A 19,200-nucleotide genomic window follows, 5' to 3' on the forward strand; every position below is an offset into this window, starting at 1 on the left:
AGTGAGCAAGGTAACGTTGTTGACAAATGCTCTACAAGTTGAGTCGGTCTTAACACGAGACACAATCCAAGAAATTCCAGTTCTACCAGGAATCACGACCTGATACATCCAAGGCTGACTGGTAGTCGAAGGGGGGAAATGAGATCTAACCATTGCAACGAACGATGCACGATAATCCCTACACATAATCTAAATCTAATCAGCAAACAGAAACCATGGACCAGAATCAAATTGTCCTCTGTAACCAATGGAATGTATGATGGCCGAGGATGGCCACTGTATGATGAGCAGCCGAGAATTCTTTTTTTCGACAAAGGATGGATTTTATTAACTCAAATGCAGCAAACACAATAAGCACACACCCGGCCTCTGCATAGTTAGGATGCACACAGCCAACACAAACTCACGTAAAAAAAACACGCCAGCAAATAGCAAAGTCATATAGGAGCAAAGCTATGTGTAGGCGATGAAAAATAAAAAGCCCCAAAGCGACCATGTCCGTGATGGGCAAACTAGAAAAATGACCGTATCTGCACCATTCATCTCATGACACCACACGGACGACGAAGTTCTTCAACAGCAACGCCTTCAGGAAGGGAGCGACACTTGAGCGTCGCCATCACCGGATCCAACCACCAAGGCTAGAATCTAGATTTTCACCCTAAAGAATCAGTCTGAGCATTCCGAACAATGCCTTCAATAAGGTAACGACATAAAAATGTCGCCATTGCCAGGTATACCCAACTCGGGGCAGACCTAAGCTTTTGCCCCGGCACTCGAGACCGGATGCTCAAGTACCACCACCATCAAAGTCACTGACATGTTGTCGCCACCACTTTTCCACGATACCAGCAGCTACCAGCGATGTGACCGCCGCCGCCGCACAACCATCCTTCTGCATCAAGAATTCTTGTGCAAGGGTGATTTAGGTGATGTATCTTTCCTGCTGCTGCTGAATCAAATGAACAGAGGACTTTGCGTCCAGATACAGAACACGAACTTCTTCGAGATCAGCCTGGCAGAGGATGGTGAATTCTGAATACAAGTGACTGAGATCAGGCTAGGAAGATGACATGTTATTGAAATTCAACACATGCCTTGCAGATCTTCTCTCTCCCACTAGCCTTGGCAACTACGCTTACAAAGAGATTCAAGGTCTATTACAATTTACAACCCATTACAACTAACAATGCTTACACTAGGCACATACAGACATGTTGAAATTCAAATAGAAGAAAAATATATATAGAATCTACAGTTATAGAGAATCTACCACGGTAGAGCACCCTAGGTTGATCGACAAGCTTGTTGACACCGCATTTCGTTTATTTAGCTTCCTATAAACATAATTGCTTGTCCTAAAAATGATGATAGATCAACACGCGGTACAGTACAAAACAAACGGGCTTGACTTGTCTCTTCGACCTGTCTAGCACACAATTTCTGACTTGACTTGTCTCACGTAGTTTCTTCGAGCTGTCCAGTTTCTTGTTTTGCTGCAGATTTTTCGTCAGTCATGGGCACGCGCGCCCGTCCGTACGATAAACAAGTGCATGGGGTAAATGCAAGTAATAACAGATGCTGACGGGGATATATGGACATCATCGAAGAGTGCACCGTGAATTTTTAGCGAAGACCCAATTCATTGCTGAAGTGAGGTGGAGATGCACGTCCATAAGGTGTGACTTGTCGAGCACAATTGTGTGGATGGTATAAGTAGGAGCAGCAGTTCCGGAGACACCACACACTCTGTTACATTTTGTTCCGGTTCTGACTAGCCGGTCCGGCATGTCAGATTCGTCGATAAATCCACTCAACTGTTAGGCTGGCCGGTCGACGCCTATCACTGGCCAAAAAGATGGTGCCAGCAAATCTAATGGACAACATGCATGCCATCCCTGCCGACGGTCGCAACGAAACATCTCACCAGTCCAGCAAAAAACCTTGTCGTTATAGCAAAACAAAAACCCGGTGCCAGCAAATCAAATGGACTAGTCGTCCAATTGCAAACGTTGGTCGGTGTGGATGCAACTTTTTCGCCGGCCGGTTCCAGCACCGAGGCCGCCGTCTCCATTGCTGGCAATGCTGGTTGCAGCTTTTCACCGGCATGGTTCCAGCAAAAGAGCCAGCCGGTTGAAGGCTGGAGCGTGTTGTCTCCATCACTGGCGGCTGCTGGTTTGCCGCGCTGATGAATTGTTGTCTGGTCATCACTCGCCACCATGGTTGTTTCAGTTGTGCCTTGCCACACCACCCGTTCAGAAAACCGTCCATGGCCTCCCACGCTCTCCATTTGCAACACTGCCCCACAACACTACCCATCCGCATCCGTGGGGGCGGTAGGAGCCTGCGCGAGCACCGCAGCAAGACAGCTTGCCGGGGAAGACTGTCATGGCGTGGCTGGCCATGGCTGGCAAGCAGTGGTTGCGGTGGTAGGAGATTTGGGGAACGAGTGGCTGCGCTCGACCGAGAAAAGGATAAGAGGATGAGGGAAGGCAGCGGGGTGGACCCATATGCACACATGGAGCAATCTAAAGGCACGCGCGGCGCGACCGGCCGAGGATGGGCCGGAAGCCAACGTTTTCCTTTCTGTTCTATCCTGCCCCAAATTTCCTTTTTTCTTCTATCTATATCTTATACGAATAGTGGTGGTTTTTCTTAGTCAGCTTATAGTCTTCTTATAGTCTACGAAAGCACACCACCACCAAGGCACCAACCCACGGGTAGGAATAGGACAACCATCCCTACTGGATCGCCATTGACTCTCTTAGAGAACTCAAAAAAAAAAAAAACTACTCAATACTCCCTCCGTTCCTAAATATAGGTCTTTTTAGATATTCCACTATAGACTACATACGAAGCAAAATAAGTGAATCTACCCTTTAAAATATGTCTATATACATCGATACGTAGTTTGTAGTGAAATCTCTAAAAAGACTTACATTTAGAAACGGAGGGAGTACATCAATTAGTGAGGAGCGAGTATACTACTAAGTGCGTGCATCGCGCGAGCCCTTCCTTTACTCAGTATTTTTTTGGGGGAGATTCCACGAGGTGTATTTTTTACTTTGCGAAGATGCCAGGGAGGGTGTTGACCCTCGAACGATCTGACGATCCAGATCGCGTCCCACAGAGTTCGGCATACGAGGGATATGTTGCTAGCCACAACACAAAGCACCAGAACACGCAGAGAAGAGAGAGAGAGAGAGAGAGAGAGAGAGAGAGAGATGGCAGCCAGCAGCATGAGCAGGGACGAGAGGTGGAACCTGGCCGGCGCGACGGCGCTCGTCACCGGCGGCAGCAAAGGGATCGGGTACGTAGGCTCGACATTCTGGTAACCAACTATCTCAGCGTAGTTTTTTTTTTCCGACAAAGGCCACTTTTTATCGGCTCGTAGTAAGCATCACGGGATACAAGCACAATAAAAACACCTGAAATCTCCAAGCCCTGGTATCCGATACTAAAGAGGCGACGTCTATACGGTACGCATCATTAGGAGGAAGGAGGAGCCGCTTGAGAGCGGTCCGCCCCGCGTCGTCCTCCCCTAGGGCGACTCGGGCGGCCAGAAACCTAGCCGCTGCCGCCGCAAACTCCCTCCTCCTCTCCCTCCACCGCTGCCGGAAGACGCCGCCGGGCTAAGCCCGGGGGCCGACGGCGGTGGCGGGGCATCTCCTCTCTCGCGCGTCTTCGGGGTGGGGCGGACCCCAAGGCGTGTGGTGGCGCGATCGATCTGGGATCTGCAGCGCGGCGGATGGCTGCAGGCAGCGGAGGCCGGCCCGTCCTCGGACGGCGACGGCTTGGCGCGGCGGAGGCCAGGGCTGCGGGCGCTGCGGATGGCCCTTCGGGCGGCGGCGGCCGGCTTGGCTCCAGTGGCGTGCATGCTGCCTTCAGATCGGCGATGACGGTGTGGAGGGCCTGGTGGTCTTGTCGGCGGCACCTCCGATCAGATCTGTTCTGACCGGTGCAGCCGGCGGTGGTGGTCATCTCTTCCGTCAGAGGTGGTCGGCCTGAGGCTGGGTGTTCGAATCTCGGGATCCATCATCTGGCACCAACTGCGAGTCGGGGAGACGTAGTTGCCGGTGAAAACCGAGCCGATGGCGGGCGATGGAGGCGTTCTGAGCCACTCGTATTACTCCGGGGGAAACCCTAGGATCTGGTGCTCCAGACCGGACGATGGCGGCACTGCGGTGTCGTTTCTCTCTTGGGAGCAACGTTTTGTGGAGCAGCGATAAAGTCAGAGGCAGGACGTGGAGCGGCTTCGTCTTGCACGGAGATTCGGTGGAGATGTCAAGTCATGCCTGACCGACAGGTGCTACGCTTGGTCATGCCTGGTCGGCAGGTGCTACGCACGACAGATCCTCCAAGGGCTTCAAGCTGTGTCGGTTGGTGGTACTTGGCCGCATGGCGCTGAGGTGTATCAGTGGCGACCGCGACATGTTCAGCTGTTTGCGCGCAGGGAGGAGGTGACGTTGGGCGCCGTGGTGGCGTCGACGATAGCTGGACCGAGTAAGGTTGATGCATCAGTACAGTTCTGAAGATGAAGCGGTGGCAGTTGGCGGCGGCGGCCTCTGAGAGCACGCCGGACCAGTGTGTGCCCCAGACCCGGCAAGTGGCTAGGTTGGGGTCTCAGGTCTTAGATGTTAGGTTTGGCTGCGATATCTGTTTGGTATTAGGCCCAGGCTATCTACGCCCCTTCATCAATTGGGTAGGTGTAGCGACAGTTTGTTGCTTAGACGGTGACTTTAGTCTTACTGTTGTATGACTTTGTAAGGTCTTGTGAGAATAATTAATAAAGTGGCCGTATGCATCGCCCAGATGCAGAGGCCGGGGGTCATCCTTCTTTTTTTTAAAAAAAATATGCTATGCAGGTGAACAACGCGGCGCAGATTGTTGCCAAGGCGAGCGTGGAGTGGACATCGGAGGAGTACTCACACCTGATGGCGACCAACCAAGAGTCGTACTTCCACCTCAGCCAGCTCGCGCACCCTTTCCTCCTCAACGCCTCCGTCGCCGGAGGAGGTAGCATCGTCAACATATCCTCCCATGCCGGCTCACTTGGCTTCCCTGGCCTCGCGCTCTACAGTATGGCAAAAGGTACCCTATTGCCTCTTTTTCAATTTTCGGTGATTGCTTACCAAGCAAAGCAAGCCGCTTGGTGTACCCTATTGCCTCTGTTTTCCAAACTTTTGAATTTCATAAGTCCAAGGAAAATGTAAAATCTACTTTTGGATACTAATTCATACGCATGAATCTAAGTATTCAATCTAAATATTTCTAAGATATCAATAGTCAAAATTTGAAATTAGACTCTGTCCTTGACGATATTCTTAGATGCTATCAAATTAATCTAACTATTTGTACATATGATCACACTAAAATTTCAAAAGTTAGATTGTGCTCATTGGAATATACAAATATTTTTGAGAAGTTTTAAATTGAAGATATTCATAACTGCAACTCAATCCATATTTCAATTCAGGCATCAAAATTTCATCTCCTTTATATCATTATAATAAATACCGTCTGGCATGCAGGAGGAATCAACCAGCTTACAAGGAGCCTTGCTACAGAATGGGCCCAGAACAAGATCCGGGTGAACTGTGTCGCCCCTAGCGCGACTAAGACCGACATGTTAAACAGTGTACGCACCATCAGGTTCTACATGAAAATATGTTATAGAAATGAATAAGTTGAACTGCTTTACATAAGTAGTTATATGATGTACTCCCTCCATTTCTAAATATAAGTCTTTTTACAGATTTCAATATGAACTACATACGGATGTATATAGACGTAGTTTAGAGTGTAGATTCATTCATTTTACTCTGTACGTAGTCCATATTGGAATACCTTAAAAGACTTATATTTAGGAACGGAGGGAGCATATGCAATAGAATGCTCTTTTACTATCGTTTTCGAGGAAACAATTTAACTAAGCCAACTGATATTGCTGCCACGCATGGCAAAATGTCTGACAACTGATCACTATACCTGAATGAAACAGCTAGGGCCGGAGATCATAGAAAACGAGTTGGCCAGGACTCCGATGCGGCGAGCAGGCGAGCCAGCCGAGGTGGCGACTGTGGTGTCATTTCTATGTATGCCGGCGGCATCCTTCGTCACCGGCCAAGTCATCACCGTCGATGGTGGTAGGACCATTAGTGGTTAGTCAATTAAGAGTACCTTGCGAATAAACTCCTGTGTGTGTTGACCACAAAGAGCGACAAAATCCAACAATCCAAAGACATTTCGTGGTACGTAGGCAGATCGAAAAGCATGTGTAACAGCGTGAGGTAACTTTTGTATTGAAGTGAAAGAAAGGCAATCCGTATAAATAATGGCTACATGGGTGTTAATTAGTTGTTACTAGGATTTTTTTTTCTTAAACGCGGCTTTGCCCTTTTCTATTAGTTAACCTTGTATTTCCTATGCATATATCTCTAATCTTTGGGATGAAATACACGAACATGATTTTTTGGACAAAAGATATGATTTTATTCATTAATTAAATAAAATCACAACAAAGTAGAGCGCACACAAAGAGCAAAGATCATTGGTACAACCAAAAGTTACATAAAAAATTTCAAAGTGAAGTCCTTACCTCTGGCCTGGCTCTATGAACGCTCCCACGAGGTCCACGACACGACACGCCACCCTGCCTAATTCCGCCAGTCCTCCCTGTCTACTTATGCTTGATATCGCTCTCTTCTCTCGGCCCCTTCATTGTTGGCCGGGATGATCCAGTTATCACACCACTCCCGCCAACTGGACCACTCCCACGCGTTCCCAGCCACGCCATCCCTCCTCCTCATGAACGTGAACATGCTGTCGCGCCTCCTCTCCTCCGCACATAGCTCTGGCCGGTTGACGCCATTGACGCACACAAGGTGTTACCTCTTTTATTCTTAGACAGTATGCTACCTCTTTTTGTTTTCTTTTTCCCCAGCAATTAGATCATGTTTAAATGAGTAAGGATGTTGGCGTTGTTCAATGACATTGGTGTCAATGAAAAATCAACCGAGGAGGAATGTTTATGATCCATTACCCGAAGGATGGTCATGAAATCCTTGAGGATGATGATGATTTGGGCACGGTGGCTCTTTTGCTTGCGGAGATGGACGAGGGCAACAACCGAAAGCATGCATGTTCTCAACCGGGGTGTGTTATGATTCTTCGGAACATGTTAGAATCATCGCATGTGTGATTACTTTGCAGAGCCCGTGTATCCCGAGCTTCTTTTCAGGAGACGCTCCGGAGCAGAGAAATTAGAATTAAAATGAGGTTCATATTGAGCACCCCGAAAGTTTGAATTATTATGATTTGGGGGTGAAAACATTAAAGTTGAATTGTTGTGATATGAATTTGAAGTTAAAATGGGGTTCTATGCAAAAGAAAAAAAGAGAAATAGAAATCTAGGAACTGCAGTTATAAATAATCTGATAAGGCAAGGCAACCTGAAATCTCAAAGCTTTTATGGATTGACCATAAAGTGGTTTAGGGTCTTCCACTATAAGAATCTGCTAGAGTTGCACTTAGGTCTCTCTGGTGCATTGAGCACCAACAACATTTTCTTCACCAGATTGATAGATAAGCTTGCTGTCACTTCATTGCATCTTTTTTACCTTCCTAGACATAGATGTCTGTCGTGACAAACAGTGGCAGAGCTGTTGAGAGATAAATGAGGGGGTAAATGGCGAAATATATTTTTTAGGGTACTATTTCTCTCAACTTCTGCCAACCAAAACAGAGTTTCTTCACAAAAAATCCATGGGAGATGGACCCCATGCAGACAGTATCAGAAATTGGATAGCCATTCATCTTAGCTAGGCCCCATTAGTTTCTTGATGCTAGAAAGAACTGGAATCGGATGGGCTATGTGCCATGTCATTTTTCTTTTTTCTTTTATGCTTGTACATATAAATTTACTTTATTTATATAAAATTCATACTGTAGAACGATTTCTTCGAACGGTGATCAGACCGAGACCGACACGCAGTCACGTAGTAGAGTACAAAAAGGACGACCGACTTGCAGCTTGACTTGTCTCACGCATGCTTCCCGACCTGGCCTGCCTACTACTAGTACACAATTTCTTCGAAGTGCCCGGTCTCTTCCTTTTTGTTTGCTGTTGCAGATTTGTCTCGATAAATAAACAAGTGGCCAAGTGAAAGCAAGCAGTAGTGGATGCCAACAGGGACGTGCACGTCAACAGGGTAGACTAAGTGAAGACTAAGATTGTGTATTCCAGAAAAAGACTGAGATTGGAAATGTCATACTGACTGCGCTCTCGATTCCTGTAGTGACATATACTTTTTATAATCAAATCTAAAATCCACAAATTTGAGACAAATCCATTTGTTCAAAATGCTCAGAAGCTTTGAATTGAGAATAGATATACTAAAACATGAACTGTACTAGCAAACCAGTCAACAAAAGTTGTGTCGACACTTCAATATCTTCGCCAGAGCTATATATATCTCGTCTGTTTCGAGGCAGAGTTCTGTCTAGCCAATGGCAGGCGCTCTACTGGGCCAACCCTTTACTGCAGCACCAATTTTTTTAGTTCCACTGTTTTGCATGGTTTTTGCTTTGGTTCTCTTCCGTTTTTCCTTTTCCTTTTCATTTATTCTTCAGTTTTCTTTGTTTCTTTCTTCGTATTTTTTTCTTTCTTTGGTTTTCACCAATTTTTCTTCGGTTTCTTCTCTTTTTTTCAACACATGTCTACATTTTTCATACGCATTGTACATTTTTCGTATACAGCAGGAATATTTGTTTTATACATGCCTAACAAATTTAAAATATATTCTTTGTGTCTAATTCGTTCATACACAATGTACATTGTTTGTATACTTCTGAAATATTTTTATATACCTTAAACTTTTTAAATACGTGATTAACATTGTTTCAAATAATCATTTCTTAGATTCAATATGTGTTAAAATAATTGGAATACACGTTGAAACATTTTTGTCACATTGGATAAACATTTAAAAAAATCAAAAACAGTTTGCTTGAAACGCATGAACATTTTCTAAATGTAACATGCATTTCATTAATGGTATGAAACATTCTTTTTTAGAATAAGGCGAACATTTTTCACATTGTTTGACATTTCGAACAACTTTCAAAGCGTGAACTGTTTTTTTAAATCTCACATACATTTTTGAATGGTATAAACATTTTTCTAAAAGTTGAGTGACCGGTTTCTTACACTGCATTTACATTTCTCTAATTGTGCAATGAACATGTAAAAAAATTAAAAATAATCTAATATAATTATTTATTTTTTAAATAAAAAGGTAAAAAAAACGCATGCGACTTCTGCATGACAGGAACTCGTGGTTAGTGGGCCGGCCTACTGTTGGTTCCCTTAGGCGATGCAGTCTATTGTCTGATATGAAGCGAGACATAGACATGCCCCAATATCTTTGTCTGCGGGCAAATTGTAGGCCTATGGCCCAAGGAGTGACATGAGGGTTGTAGCTAGGAAGTGTGAAATCACTAATCAAGGAATACTCGTTCCGAAAGTCACTCCCACCTTTCCAGATTGCGACAAGTATCACTGCATGTGCGCCACTTTTCACAACCTGAATGTTTTCCCTTTTTTGTAGATTCGTTTATTCAAAATGTTTTATCTCTCAAACCATGCGTCCTAATCTCGAACCATTTTCATTGTTTGATTCCTTGCGTCGAGATCTTCAAAACTAGATCCATGTTGATAGGTTTCAATGGATTTTTTCCACAAGAAAAACCAGACGAAAAAACCTGAGCCGGAAGGATATTATTTTTTCTTTACGAGAGGCATGACCGTGCCTCTCGCGGAAGCAAATCTATGCTCTCGGGAGAAGTAAATCTGTGTCTCTCGCGAAAAGAAAAAACATGTTTTTTTCCCTTTTTTGAGAGGCATGACCGTGCCTCTCGCGGAAGCAAACCCGTGCCTCCATGAGAAGTAAATATGTGCATCTCGTGAAAGGAAAGAAAAACGCATTTTTCCTTTTTCCAAGAGGCACGACCGTGCATCTCGTGGAAGCATATCCGTGCCTTCACGAGAAATAAATCCGTTCCTCTCGTAAAAGAAAAATAAATAGGAAAACATATTTTCCCCCTTTCCGAGAGGCACGACCATGCCTCCCGCAGAAGAAAATCCGTGCCTCTATGAGAAGTAAATCTGTGTCCCTCGCGGAAGGGGAAAAAAGAAAATGCATTTTTTTCCTTTTTCTAAAGGCACGACCGTACCTCTCGTGGAAGCAAATTCATGCCCCCATGAGAAGTAAATCTGTGTCTCTCATGAAAAAAATAGAAAAAAATATTTTTTTCCCTTCTGAGAGGCACGACCTGCCTCTCGCAAAAGCATATTGTGCCTCCACAAGAAGTAAGTATGTGCCTCTCGCGATAAATAATTAGAAAACACTTTTCTTCTCCCTGGCCGAGAGGCACTACCATGCCTCTCGTGGATGGAAATAAATAAACGTGTTTTTTCACGAAAAAATTGTTTTTTCAAAATTTTATTTTTGGCCAAAATGCTAAGATAAATCGGGGGGAAACAAAAATTTCATTTGGATGGGTGCTTGCAAGGTCCACGACACGGCACGCCAACCCACTTAATTCCGCCGGTCCTTCCCGCCTACATTTGCTCGGTATCGCCCTCTTCTCTCCGCCCCTTCATTGCTGCCCCGGATGATCCAGTTATCGCACTACTCCCGCCGCCGCACCACTCCCACGCGTTTCCAGCCACGCCGTCCCTCCTCCCATGAACATGAACATGCTCTGGCCGGTTGACGCCGTTGACGCACACAAGGTGTCACCTCTTTTTTTCTTAGATAGGATGCTACCTCTCTCTGTTTTTTTTTGCTTTTTTCCAGCAGTTAGATCATGTTGAAATGAGTAAGCATGTTGGCGTTGTAATGACATTGGTGTCTGAAAATTCATCCGAGGAGGAATGTTTAGGATTCATTGCCCGGAGGATGGCGATGAAATTCTTGAGGATGATGATGATTTGGGCACGGTGGCTCTTTTGCTTGCGGAGATGGATGAGGGCAACAACGGAAAGCATGCATGTTCTCAACCGGGGTGTGTTATGATTCTTCGGAACATGTTAGAACCATCGCATATGTGATTACTTTGCAGAGTCTGAGCATCTTTTCAGGAGATGATCCGGAGCAGAGAAATCGTAATTAAAATGAGGTTCATACGAGAGATGAGCAGCCCGAAAGTTTGAATTATTATGATTTGGGGGTGAAAACATTAAAGTTTGAATTGTTGTGATATGAATTTGAAGTTAAAATGGGGTTCATATGCAAAAGAAAAGAAGAGAAATAAAAATCTAGGAACTGCAGTTATAAATAATCTGATAAGGCAAAGCAGCCTGAAATCTCAAACTTTTATGGATTGACCATAAAGTGGTTTTAGGGTCTTCCATTATAATAATCAGCTAGAGTTGCACTTAGGTCTGTGCATTCAGCACCAACAACATTTTCTTCACCAGATTGATACTCCCTCCGTCCTAAAAATAAGTGACTCAACTTTGTACTCATTTTGGATAAGCTCGCTGACACTTCATTACATCTTTTTTACCTTCCTAAACATGAATGTGTGTCCTGACGAACAGTGGCGGGGCTACTGAGGCATAAATGAGGGGGCAAATGACGAAATATTTTTTCAAGGGTCCAAAGACACTATTTCTCTCAATTTCTGCCAACCAAACACGTCGTCATGCAGTAGATAGAGTACAAAAAGGACGACCGACTTACGCCCACAGCAGCTTGACTTGTCGTCTCAGGCGTGCTTTCCGACCTGCCCTACGCAATTTCTTCGAACTGCCCGATCTCTTCCTTTTTGTTTGCTCTTGCAGATTTGTCTCCAGTCCCATGCACGCGCGTCCGTCCGTCCGAAAGATAAACAAGTGGCCGACGTGAAAGCAAGCAAAAAAGAAATGGAAGCAATGGTGGATGCCAACACGGACATGCACGTCTACGGAGTATACTGAGGAGTTTAGCGACGACCCAGGTCAATGCCGACGTGGACGCGCACGTCAACAGAGCGTGACATGTCCAGCATTACCGTGTCCGTGTGGAAGCATGGCATGCATAAATAGTTGCACCAAGCTATTGTAGACAGCATCGTAGGTAAGCAACAGCAAAAATCCATCCATCGACCATGTCTGGGTGGTGGGAGGACGAGCCCAACGGCTCCAAGGCGGTGAGCCTGCTGCTGCGCCTGTCCGCGCTCATCCTGGCCCTCGCGTCGGCGGTCATGATGGCCACGGCCGACGACTGCGCCATCGCCGGCGCAACGCCGCCCACGGCCGTCACCTACCGGGACTACGGCGCCTTCGTATACCTGGTGTGGGCCAACGTCGCCGCGGCCGTGCTGCAGGCCGCGGCCGTCTACCTGCAGCTCAGCGGCGCCGGCGGCGACGACGATGACGACGGGGGCAGCCAGGTCCCCGGGGTCGTGCTGGTCGTCGTCGACGTGCTGGCGCAGGCGCTGCTCTACTCGTCGACGGGCGCCGCGTACGGGTGTGGGAAGGTCGGCGTCGACGTCTGCGTGGCGTTCGGCGAGCAGGTGGGGCGGTCCAAGCTGCTGTCCTTTGGCGCCAGCGTCTCCCTCGGCCTCGCCGCCGTCGTCAAGGACGTCTCGCTGCCGTTCAATGTCTGGCCCGGCTCATCGGACTGAGCTGCCGGACGGCCAGCCCAGAGAACCGTGTGCCGTGTTAGTGTGTATGCGTGCATGGTACAGTACAGAGTATACGGCAACTGTAAGCATCGTGTACTGGTTGGCTATTGATCACGCGACTTATTCGCCGAGGGTTTTCTATCTTTCCGTACAAGAAAGAAGGCCGTCTAGCCGACGCACGGGCGACAAGCTTTCCAGCAACGTTTTCCGGCGGCTTCTGTGCTGACGATCTCTTGGTTGCCGGTGGTGAGAGGGTCAATCGGATCTCTTGTGTGGGGACGTCAGACGTGTGTAGCTATAGATTTAAGGCCCTATTAGTTCAGGTTTTGGTTGTTGACGTCTTGGATTCGGCGGCGGCGACGACGACTGCGGCCCAGAATGAGAAAAGCTTCAGGCGTTTCTCCAACGAGGCGTCTTGCTCTATGGTCATTGATGGATTTGAAAACTAATTTGTTCAAGCGAGGATGGCGTGACAGAGCATCCTTGTGGTGGTCTTGTGTCTTTGGCCTTCACCGTTGCGGCAATGTTTGCTCCAGTGTCGGCACAGAGCTTGGGACTTAGTCCAGGAGCAGATGCAGATTGTGGTTCGCGTCGGCGATATCTGAAAGATGGCAGGTCGTGTGTTGGATTCGTGGTTGACGACTAGTAGGTATGATTTCCTCCTCCTACGTCTTTCTTGAGCGGGCTGGAGGTGGGAGGTGGGAGGAGATATGAACTTTGATGGTGTGTTCGGGGATGTGCATATTAGATTTAGATACAGAACAAAATTGCTTTTCTATCCTACAAACTAATCATGTCCTACAGGAAAACTCACAAGCAATAGGACTATCGTTAGTACATGTAGGAATGAGTTCAACAACAGAAGAAGAAAATATGAAAAAGTGAATATATACCAGCGTAGGGTGTTCTTACTTCAAGTTAGACAATTAGCCCATACAAACTAATATCAGGATATTCATGGTCGGCATAATGTGACCATATACTGTACTCCTTCCGTTCGGAAATACTTGTCGGAGGAATGGATGTATTTAAACGTATTTTAGTTTTAGATGCATCTATTTATATCCATTTTCACGACAAGTATTTTCGGATGGAGGGAGTATCATTCACTCTCGGTGTGCAAAGTCGTATTCTTATCCAGGGCAACGCGTCAAATGTTGACTAGATGGGCATAGTAAACTAGTTGTACTACTGTATTTTGATTCCAGATTACTGGAAAATTGGACAAAATATAGTTAACAACTAAATTTTACATCGGCAATAAATTTGTAGCATAATTTACAATTATCCACTAATAGAAAAAATGACTTTACGTGAGACACATTAGTCCCGGTTTGAACGGCTATGCATCAGTCTCTGTTCGTGTTGAACCTTTAGTACCGGTTCATGGCACGAACCGGTACTAAAGGGGTGGTGGCAGGCCGGCGTCAGGCGGGGGCCGACGAGCCCCTAAACCGACACAAACCGGGACTAAAGGGTAATTTTCAAACTCTACCCCCCCCCCCCCCCCCCCCAATCGCCTTTTCAGTTTTGAAAAAAAAAACAAAAGAAAATGACAAAAACTTCTAAAATTAAAATCCTTCTAGATGTAGTTATGTTACTACATCTAGTAGTTAGGGAAATTTAAAAATATAAATTTCGACATGTTTTGCAAAAAAATGTTATGAAAAAGTAAAACGACTATATCTTTTGCATACGATATCGAAAGAAAACATATAACATATCAAAATGTTTAACACGAAAATCCGCATCCGATTGTGACTGCCGCAGGCTGTTTTACAAATTTTTAGAATCCTCAAATTCTAAAAGGAAAAAAGTTATGCTCAAATTTCAGTTTTTTTAAATTTTGGTTAAATCTGGTCAAACTACTTATTCAAGAAATGTTAGTGTTACTAATTAATTATTCAATAATGTTAGTGTTACTAAATAATTATTTTAATTGTTTTGAATTTTGGTCAAATCTGGTCAAACTACTTATTCAAGAAATATTAGTGTTACTAAATAATTATTGTATTTTAGAATAATAGTTTCAAACTCAAATAGTGAAATGTGTGACTTCATACTCAAGCTAAACTCCTGAGGGTTAATAGGATTGACAGCTTACTACTGTCAGGAAAACAACAAGTGCTGACTTGGAAACTAGGGGAATAGAACTCGGACGTTAAGCGTGCTCAGGTTGGAGTAGTGAGCGGATGGGTGATTGGCTGGGAAGTTAGACGATTTGGAGTGAGTGGTGTACACTTGAGCAGTTATGAGGGGTGATTAGAGACTAAATCGTCAAATAATTTAGAAAATTGAAATAAAAAAAATCATTTTTCAAAAGAATTCGAAAAAAAATCCTTTAGCCCCGGTTGATGTTACCAACTGGTACTAAAGGTCCCCTAGACCACGGCACGGGCTCGTGCCACGTGGTGGGCCTTTGGCCCCGGTTCGTGTTGAACCGGGACTAAAGGGGGTACCTTTAGTTCCCACCCTTTAGTGCCGGTTCCAGAACCGGGACCAAAAGTTATTTTTCTACTAGTGATCATACACGACAAGCATTAATACTTTTTTAACAGGAGGCATCAAAGTACCTTGAACAACAAAGAGCAAGAAACCATAGTAGAAATGGATCAATCAGCCTTACAATATGTGTGGTGGTGATTCACAGGAACAACTCCTGCTTACATATCTCACACCTCATCCATACTCATTCGTTCCATATATGATGTTTACATTTGTAATTTACACAAATCAGATGCGTTGTAGGTCATGCACTTTCAACAATCAACTCCTTGTAGCCCTAGGGTTGGCCTCCTTGAACCACCGATGCTTGAGCGCTTGCTCCGCCGTGAGCCTCTTCTCCGGGTTGCATCGTAGAAGACCGCTCAAGACCTCGAAACCAGCCTCTAACAATGTCGGCGGGCCTTTCATCCTGGCCTCAACCTGACAAGGGAACTTATTCCGCAGAAAGCTTCCTGGTTGGCATCCGCCGGGCAAACGGCGTCCATCGTAGCCTGACCACTCTTTGATGTCAGCTGTGCCGAGAAGGTCCAAGATCTCGCTGAGGTGCTCCGTATCTGACCTCCCATGGAAAGGGTGCTTGCCGGCGAGGAGCTCAGCCATCATGACCCCAAGAGCCCACGAGTCGACATGCTCGTCATAATCCGTGCGGGGCAATAGCTCCTGTGCGACACATTTGAGGTGAATTGGCAAGAGTGCGACGTTGTTCGAGTGAATGGCTGTGGTGCGACAATTTTGAGCAGGTAAATAGCCCACGCACGACATGGCTGTTAAACTCAACTGATGCCCTCGTTAGCTGTTGGGGGCTGGACCCACCACTTATCCACGTAAGTGCGGGACCCACCACTTGTCTATTCGCGGGACCCACCTCCTCGCAGCTAGAAGAGACGAGCGCCCGTGCCCGTCCGCCCGCCGCCGCCCATGCATCCCCTTTCCCCAATCTTTCTCTTCTCCGGCGACCTAGCGCAAATGTCTACCTCCTCCGCCACGCACTCAAAATGGCGACAGTATGGACCAGTGCTGCTCACAAGGTGCCCTGACTGCCCACGCCCAGACCCTCTTAAACGGTTGGTCACTAAGAGGGATGCCAATGGCAATCTTGGGCGGGAATTTGTGAAATGCTTGAGAAAACCAATGGCAGGAAGGGATGTCAAGGTTAGATCTTAGTTCTTAGCCCGTTCTTTCGCTGTCTTTTGCTCCGATTTCTCCATATTTTGTTTCTTCTCCTCGAATTTGGGATTTAGGGTTCATGTTGTTCTTTTCAGATCTTGAAGAAATGTTACCATTTCGAGTGGATTGATGAATATGTTGATAGGATTCAGTTTGAGGGCTACGTTGATTCGAACGTGGCCGCAACCTGGGAGCTCAATTTGGGCGGGGTGCCGCCGATTGCTGTGGAGAATACGGGGAGCTCGGGCGGAGGGGCGGGCAGAGTCGTGCCGATGGCGATGTATGCGCTTAATGCTGAACTGCGTGCACTACTGGAATTAACTTATTTGTCGTCTGCCAGTTCTTTGCCGTCTGCTGGCTGACGGCAAAGAAGGTCTTTGCCGTCCGCTTCAAGAAAACGGACGACAACGAACTGGCTGATGGCGAAGGTCTTTGCCATCAGCCAATTCTTTGCCGTCAGCTGGCAGACGGCAAACAGAGAGGTGGCCCCCGCTAACGAGCTGATCATAAAAAACTTAACGGGCCCTCTTTGCCGTCTGCCAGCAGACGACAAAGAGAAAAAAAGCGGACGACAAGGTGGGGCGGACGGCAAAGAGCTAACCTAACTAACGGCCGAGCCCCACCCCGCCCCTCCATCTCTCTTTTCTGTCTCCTCCCCGACAACCACCGCCACCTGCCGCCGCCCCCGCCGCCGCCTCCAGCACCGGCCGCCGCCCCCTTGCCTCGCCACCCGCCCCCGCCGCCGCCCCCTTGCCCCGCCACCCGCCCACCCATCGCCCTTCGCTCCGTCGCCCCGACCACCCGCCGCCCCCTTGCCCCACCACCCGCCGCCGCCCCCTTGCCCCGTCGCCCCGCCGCCCGAACGGCCCACAGCCGCGGCGCCCCGCCGCCCCACCGCCCGAACAGCCCACCGCCGCGTCGCCCCGCCGCCCCCACCACCTGCCCAGCGCCCCGGTGCCACCGTCGCCCCCGGCGCCACCGCCCCGAAGCCATGCGGCACCCGTCGCCACCGCCACCCTGCCGCTGCGAAGCCCCGGCCAACGCCATCTCCGGTGAGTTTTTTTTTTCTTTTTTGCTGTTTAATTGTTAGATTAGACTAGATATGTGTTAGTGTTAGATTTAGTGCTAGATTATATTAGATTAGACTAGTGCATGGGTTTTAGTTAATTAGTTATATAATTATAAGAAGTAGAAAAAAAGATGAAAAAAGAAGAAGAAGAAAAGAAGAATATGTAGAAGGGGGAAGAAGAAGAAGAAGAAGAGGAGGAGGAGAAGAAGAAGAAGAAGAAAAAGAGGAGAAGATGAGAAGAAGAGGAAAAAGGAAAATAAGGAAGAAATAAAAGAAGAAGAAGAAGAAGAGAAGGAAAAAGAAAAAGAAGAAAGGAAAGAAGAAGAAGAAGAAGAAGAAGAAGAAGAAGAAGAAGAAGAAGAGAAGGAGAGAAGAAGAAGGAGAGAAGGAAACACCCCGACCCCGTGACCCCCTGACCCCGACACCCCGACCCCCTGACCCCGACACCCTGGCCCCGACACCACACCCCGACACCCCGACCCCCTGACCCCGACACCCCGACACCCCGACACCACACCCTGACACCCCGACCCCGACACGACACCCCGACCCCGAAACAGCACCCCGACCTCGACACGGCACCCCGACACCGACACGACACCCCGACCTCCGACACCCAGACCCCGAAACAGCACCCCGACCCCGACACCCCGACACGACACCCCGACCCCGACCCCCGACCCCCGACACCCTGCCATCATATATTTTTCGATTTTGTTATGAGAAACATCATATATAATTGTGTTGATCGGGTAGATTTAAACATCATATATATATTTTGATTTTGTTATGAAAAACATCATATATTATTATTCATGTCGGTATTTTTTTTATGTTGTACTAATTTCGTTTACTCTTTGTCATGGCAGGTGTTGAAAGATGGTGGGCGCTGGTCGGGAGCGCTCCGAGGCCCCTTCTTCGTCGGCGCGTGGTGGGAGGTCTTCCATTCCACACGCACCTCTCCGCCGAGTGTTGCTGGACAGTATGGCGACACCGCCCGGCCCTTCTTCGTCGACAGCGGTGCCCAGCAGGGGACGAGGTAAGGGAGGGAAGAAGAGAGGAGCACGTGGTCGCGGGAGAGGAGGTAGGGTGACTGCTAGGGCGCCTTCCTCGCCGCCACCCCCAGCTGTTTCACCCGAGCACGTGACTGCTAGGGTGGACTCGTCCGAGGAGGAGGCTACACGGACTCCGGTCCACGAGCCTTCGGCCCACGAGCCTCGGGTCGACGGGCCTTCGGCCCACGAGACCCCGGAGGAGCACACGTCTGGATGGGGTACCTGGCCGGATGAGCCTGAGGAGCCGAGTGGCCATGCTGATGATGGCGGGGGGCCGACTGATATTGATGAGGAGGGGGCACCGTCTAGCAGCGTGGTTGTACACGGCTCCCGTCCGTGCCGGCGACCCGCGAGCAGAGGTGGTTGATTTACCCTGATGGGGAGAGGTAAGTGCATTTAATCTTTTTGTACCTTCTGCATTCACATTTCTTCAAATATCTAATGTGTTGGCCTTGTCATGCTGTAGGGGTTGGGACCACCATCATAGTGTCCGTCGGCCCAACTCCGTCCTTGGAGTGCTTTGCCGGCAAAACTTCCCGGGGTTTGTCACGTTGCCTGGTGAGGGTCGGCTTTCAGAGCTTGGATTGAGCTGGGAGCACTACTTGGCTGCCCCGGCCCCGCCGGGTGAGATTATCGACGGTGTCTTGTGCGACACGAGGGCAGACGTGGTGATCAGAAAGTTCTGGGTAATTTCTCCTTTACACATTTAAAAATCTTCAACTAGCTAGTTAT

General features: G+C 47.6%; 3 protein-coding genes across 3 annotated transcripts; 2 read left to right on the forward strand and 1 right to left on the reverse strand.

The window, feature by feature from the left end:
- The first annotated feature begins 3,047 nt into the window (after nucleotides 1-3,047).
- Nucleotides 3,048-6,365, forward strand: LOC109750864 (tropinone reductase homolog At5g06060). Its single transcript, XM_040398378.3, has 3 exons — nucleotides 3,048-5,091; nucleotides 5,532-5,638; nucleotides 6,002-6,365. The coding sequence occupies exons 1-3, from the start codon at nucleotides 4,860-4,862 to the stop codon at nucleotides 6,164-6,166; spliced, it is 504 nt and encodes a 167-aa protein (XP_040254312.2). The 5' UTR covers nucleotides 3,048-4,859; the 3' UTR covers nucleotides 6,167-6,365.
- Nucleotides 6,366-12,110: 5,745 nt separating this feature from the next.
- On the forward strand, nucleotides 12,111-12,803 carry LOC109750867 (CASP-like protein 1U2). Its single transcript, XM_020309804.4, has one exon. It carries the CDS (start codon nucleotides 12,154-12,156, stop codon nucleotides 12,670-12,672), a length of 519 nt encoding a protein of 172 aa, XP_020165393.1. The 5' UTR covers nucleotides 12,111-12,153; the 3' UTR covers nucleotides 12,673-12,803.
- A 2,635-nt stretch (nucleotides 12,804-15,438) lies between these two features.
- LOC109750853 (putative cyclin-dependent kinase F-2) lies at nucleotides 15,439-15,939 on the reverse strand. Its single transcript, XM_020309793.1, has one exon. The coding sequence runs from the start codon at nucleotides 15,937-15,939 to the stop codon at nucleotides 15,439-15,441; it is 501 nt and encodes a 166-aa protein (XP_020165382.1).
- Nucleotides 15,940-19,200: the final 3,261 nt, after the last annotated feature.

This window comes from Aegilops tauschii, chromosome 1, assembly GCF_002575655.3.
Source record: "Aegilops tauschii subsp. strangulata cultivar AL8/78 chromosome 1, Aet v6.0, whole genome shotgun sequence".
Classification (NCBI taxonomy): domain Eukaryota; kingdom Viridiplantae; phylum Streptophyta; class Magnoliopsida; order Poales; family Poaceae; genus Aegilops; species Aegilops tauschii.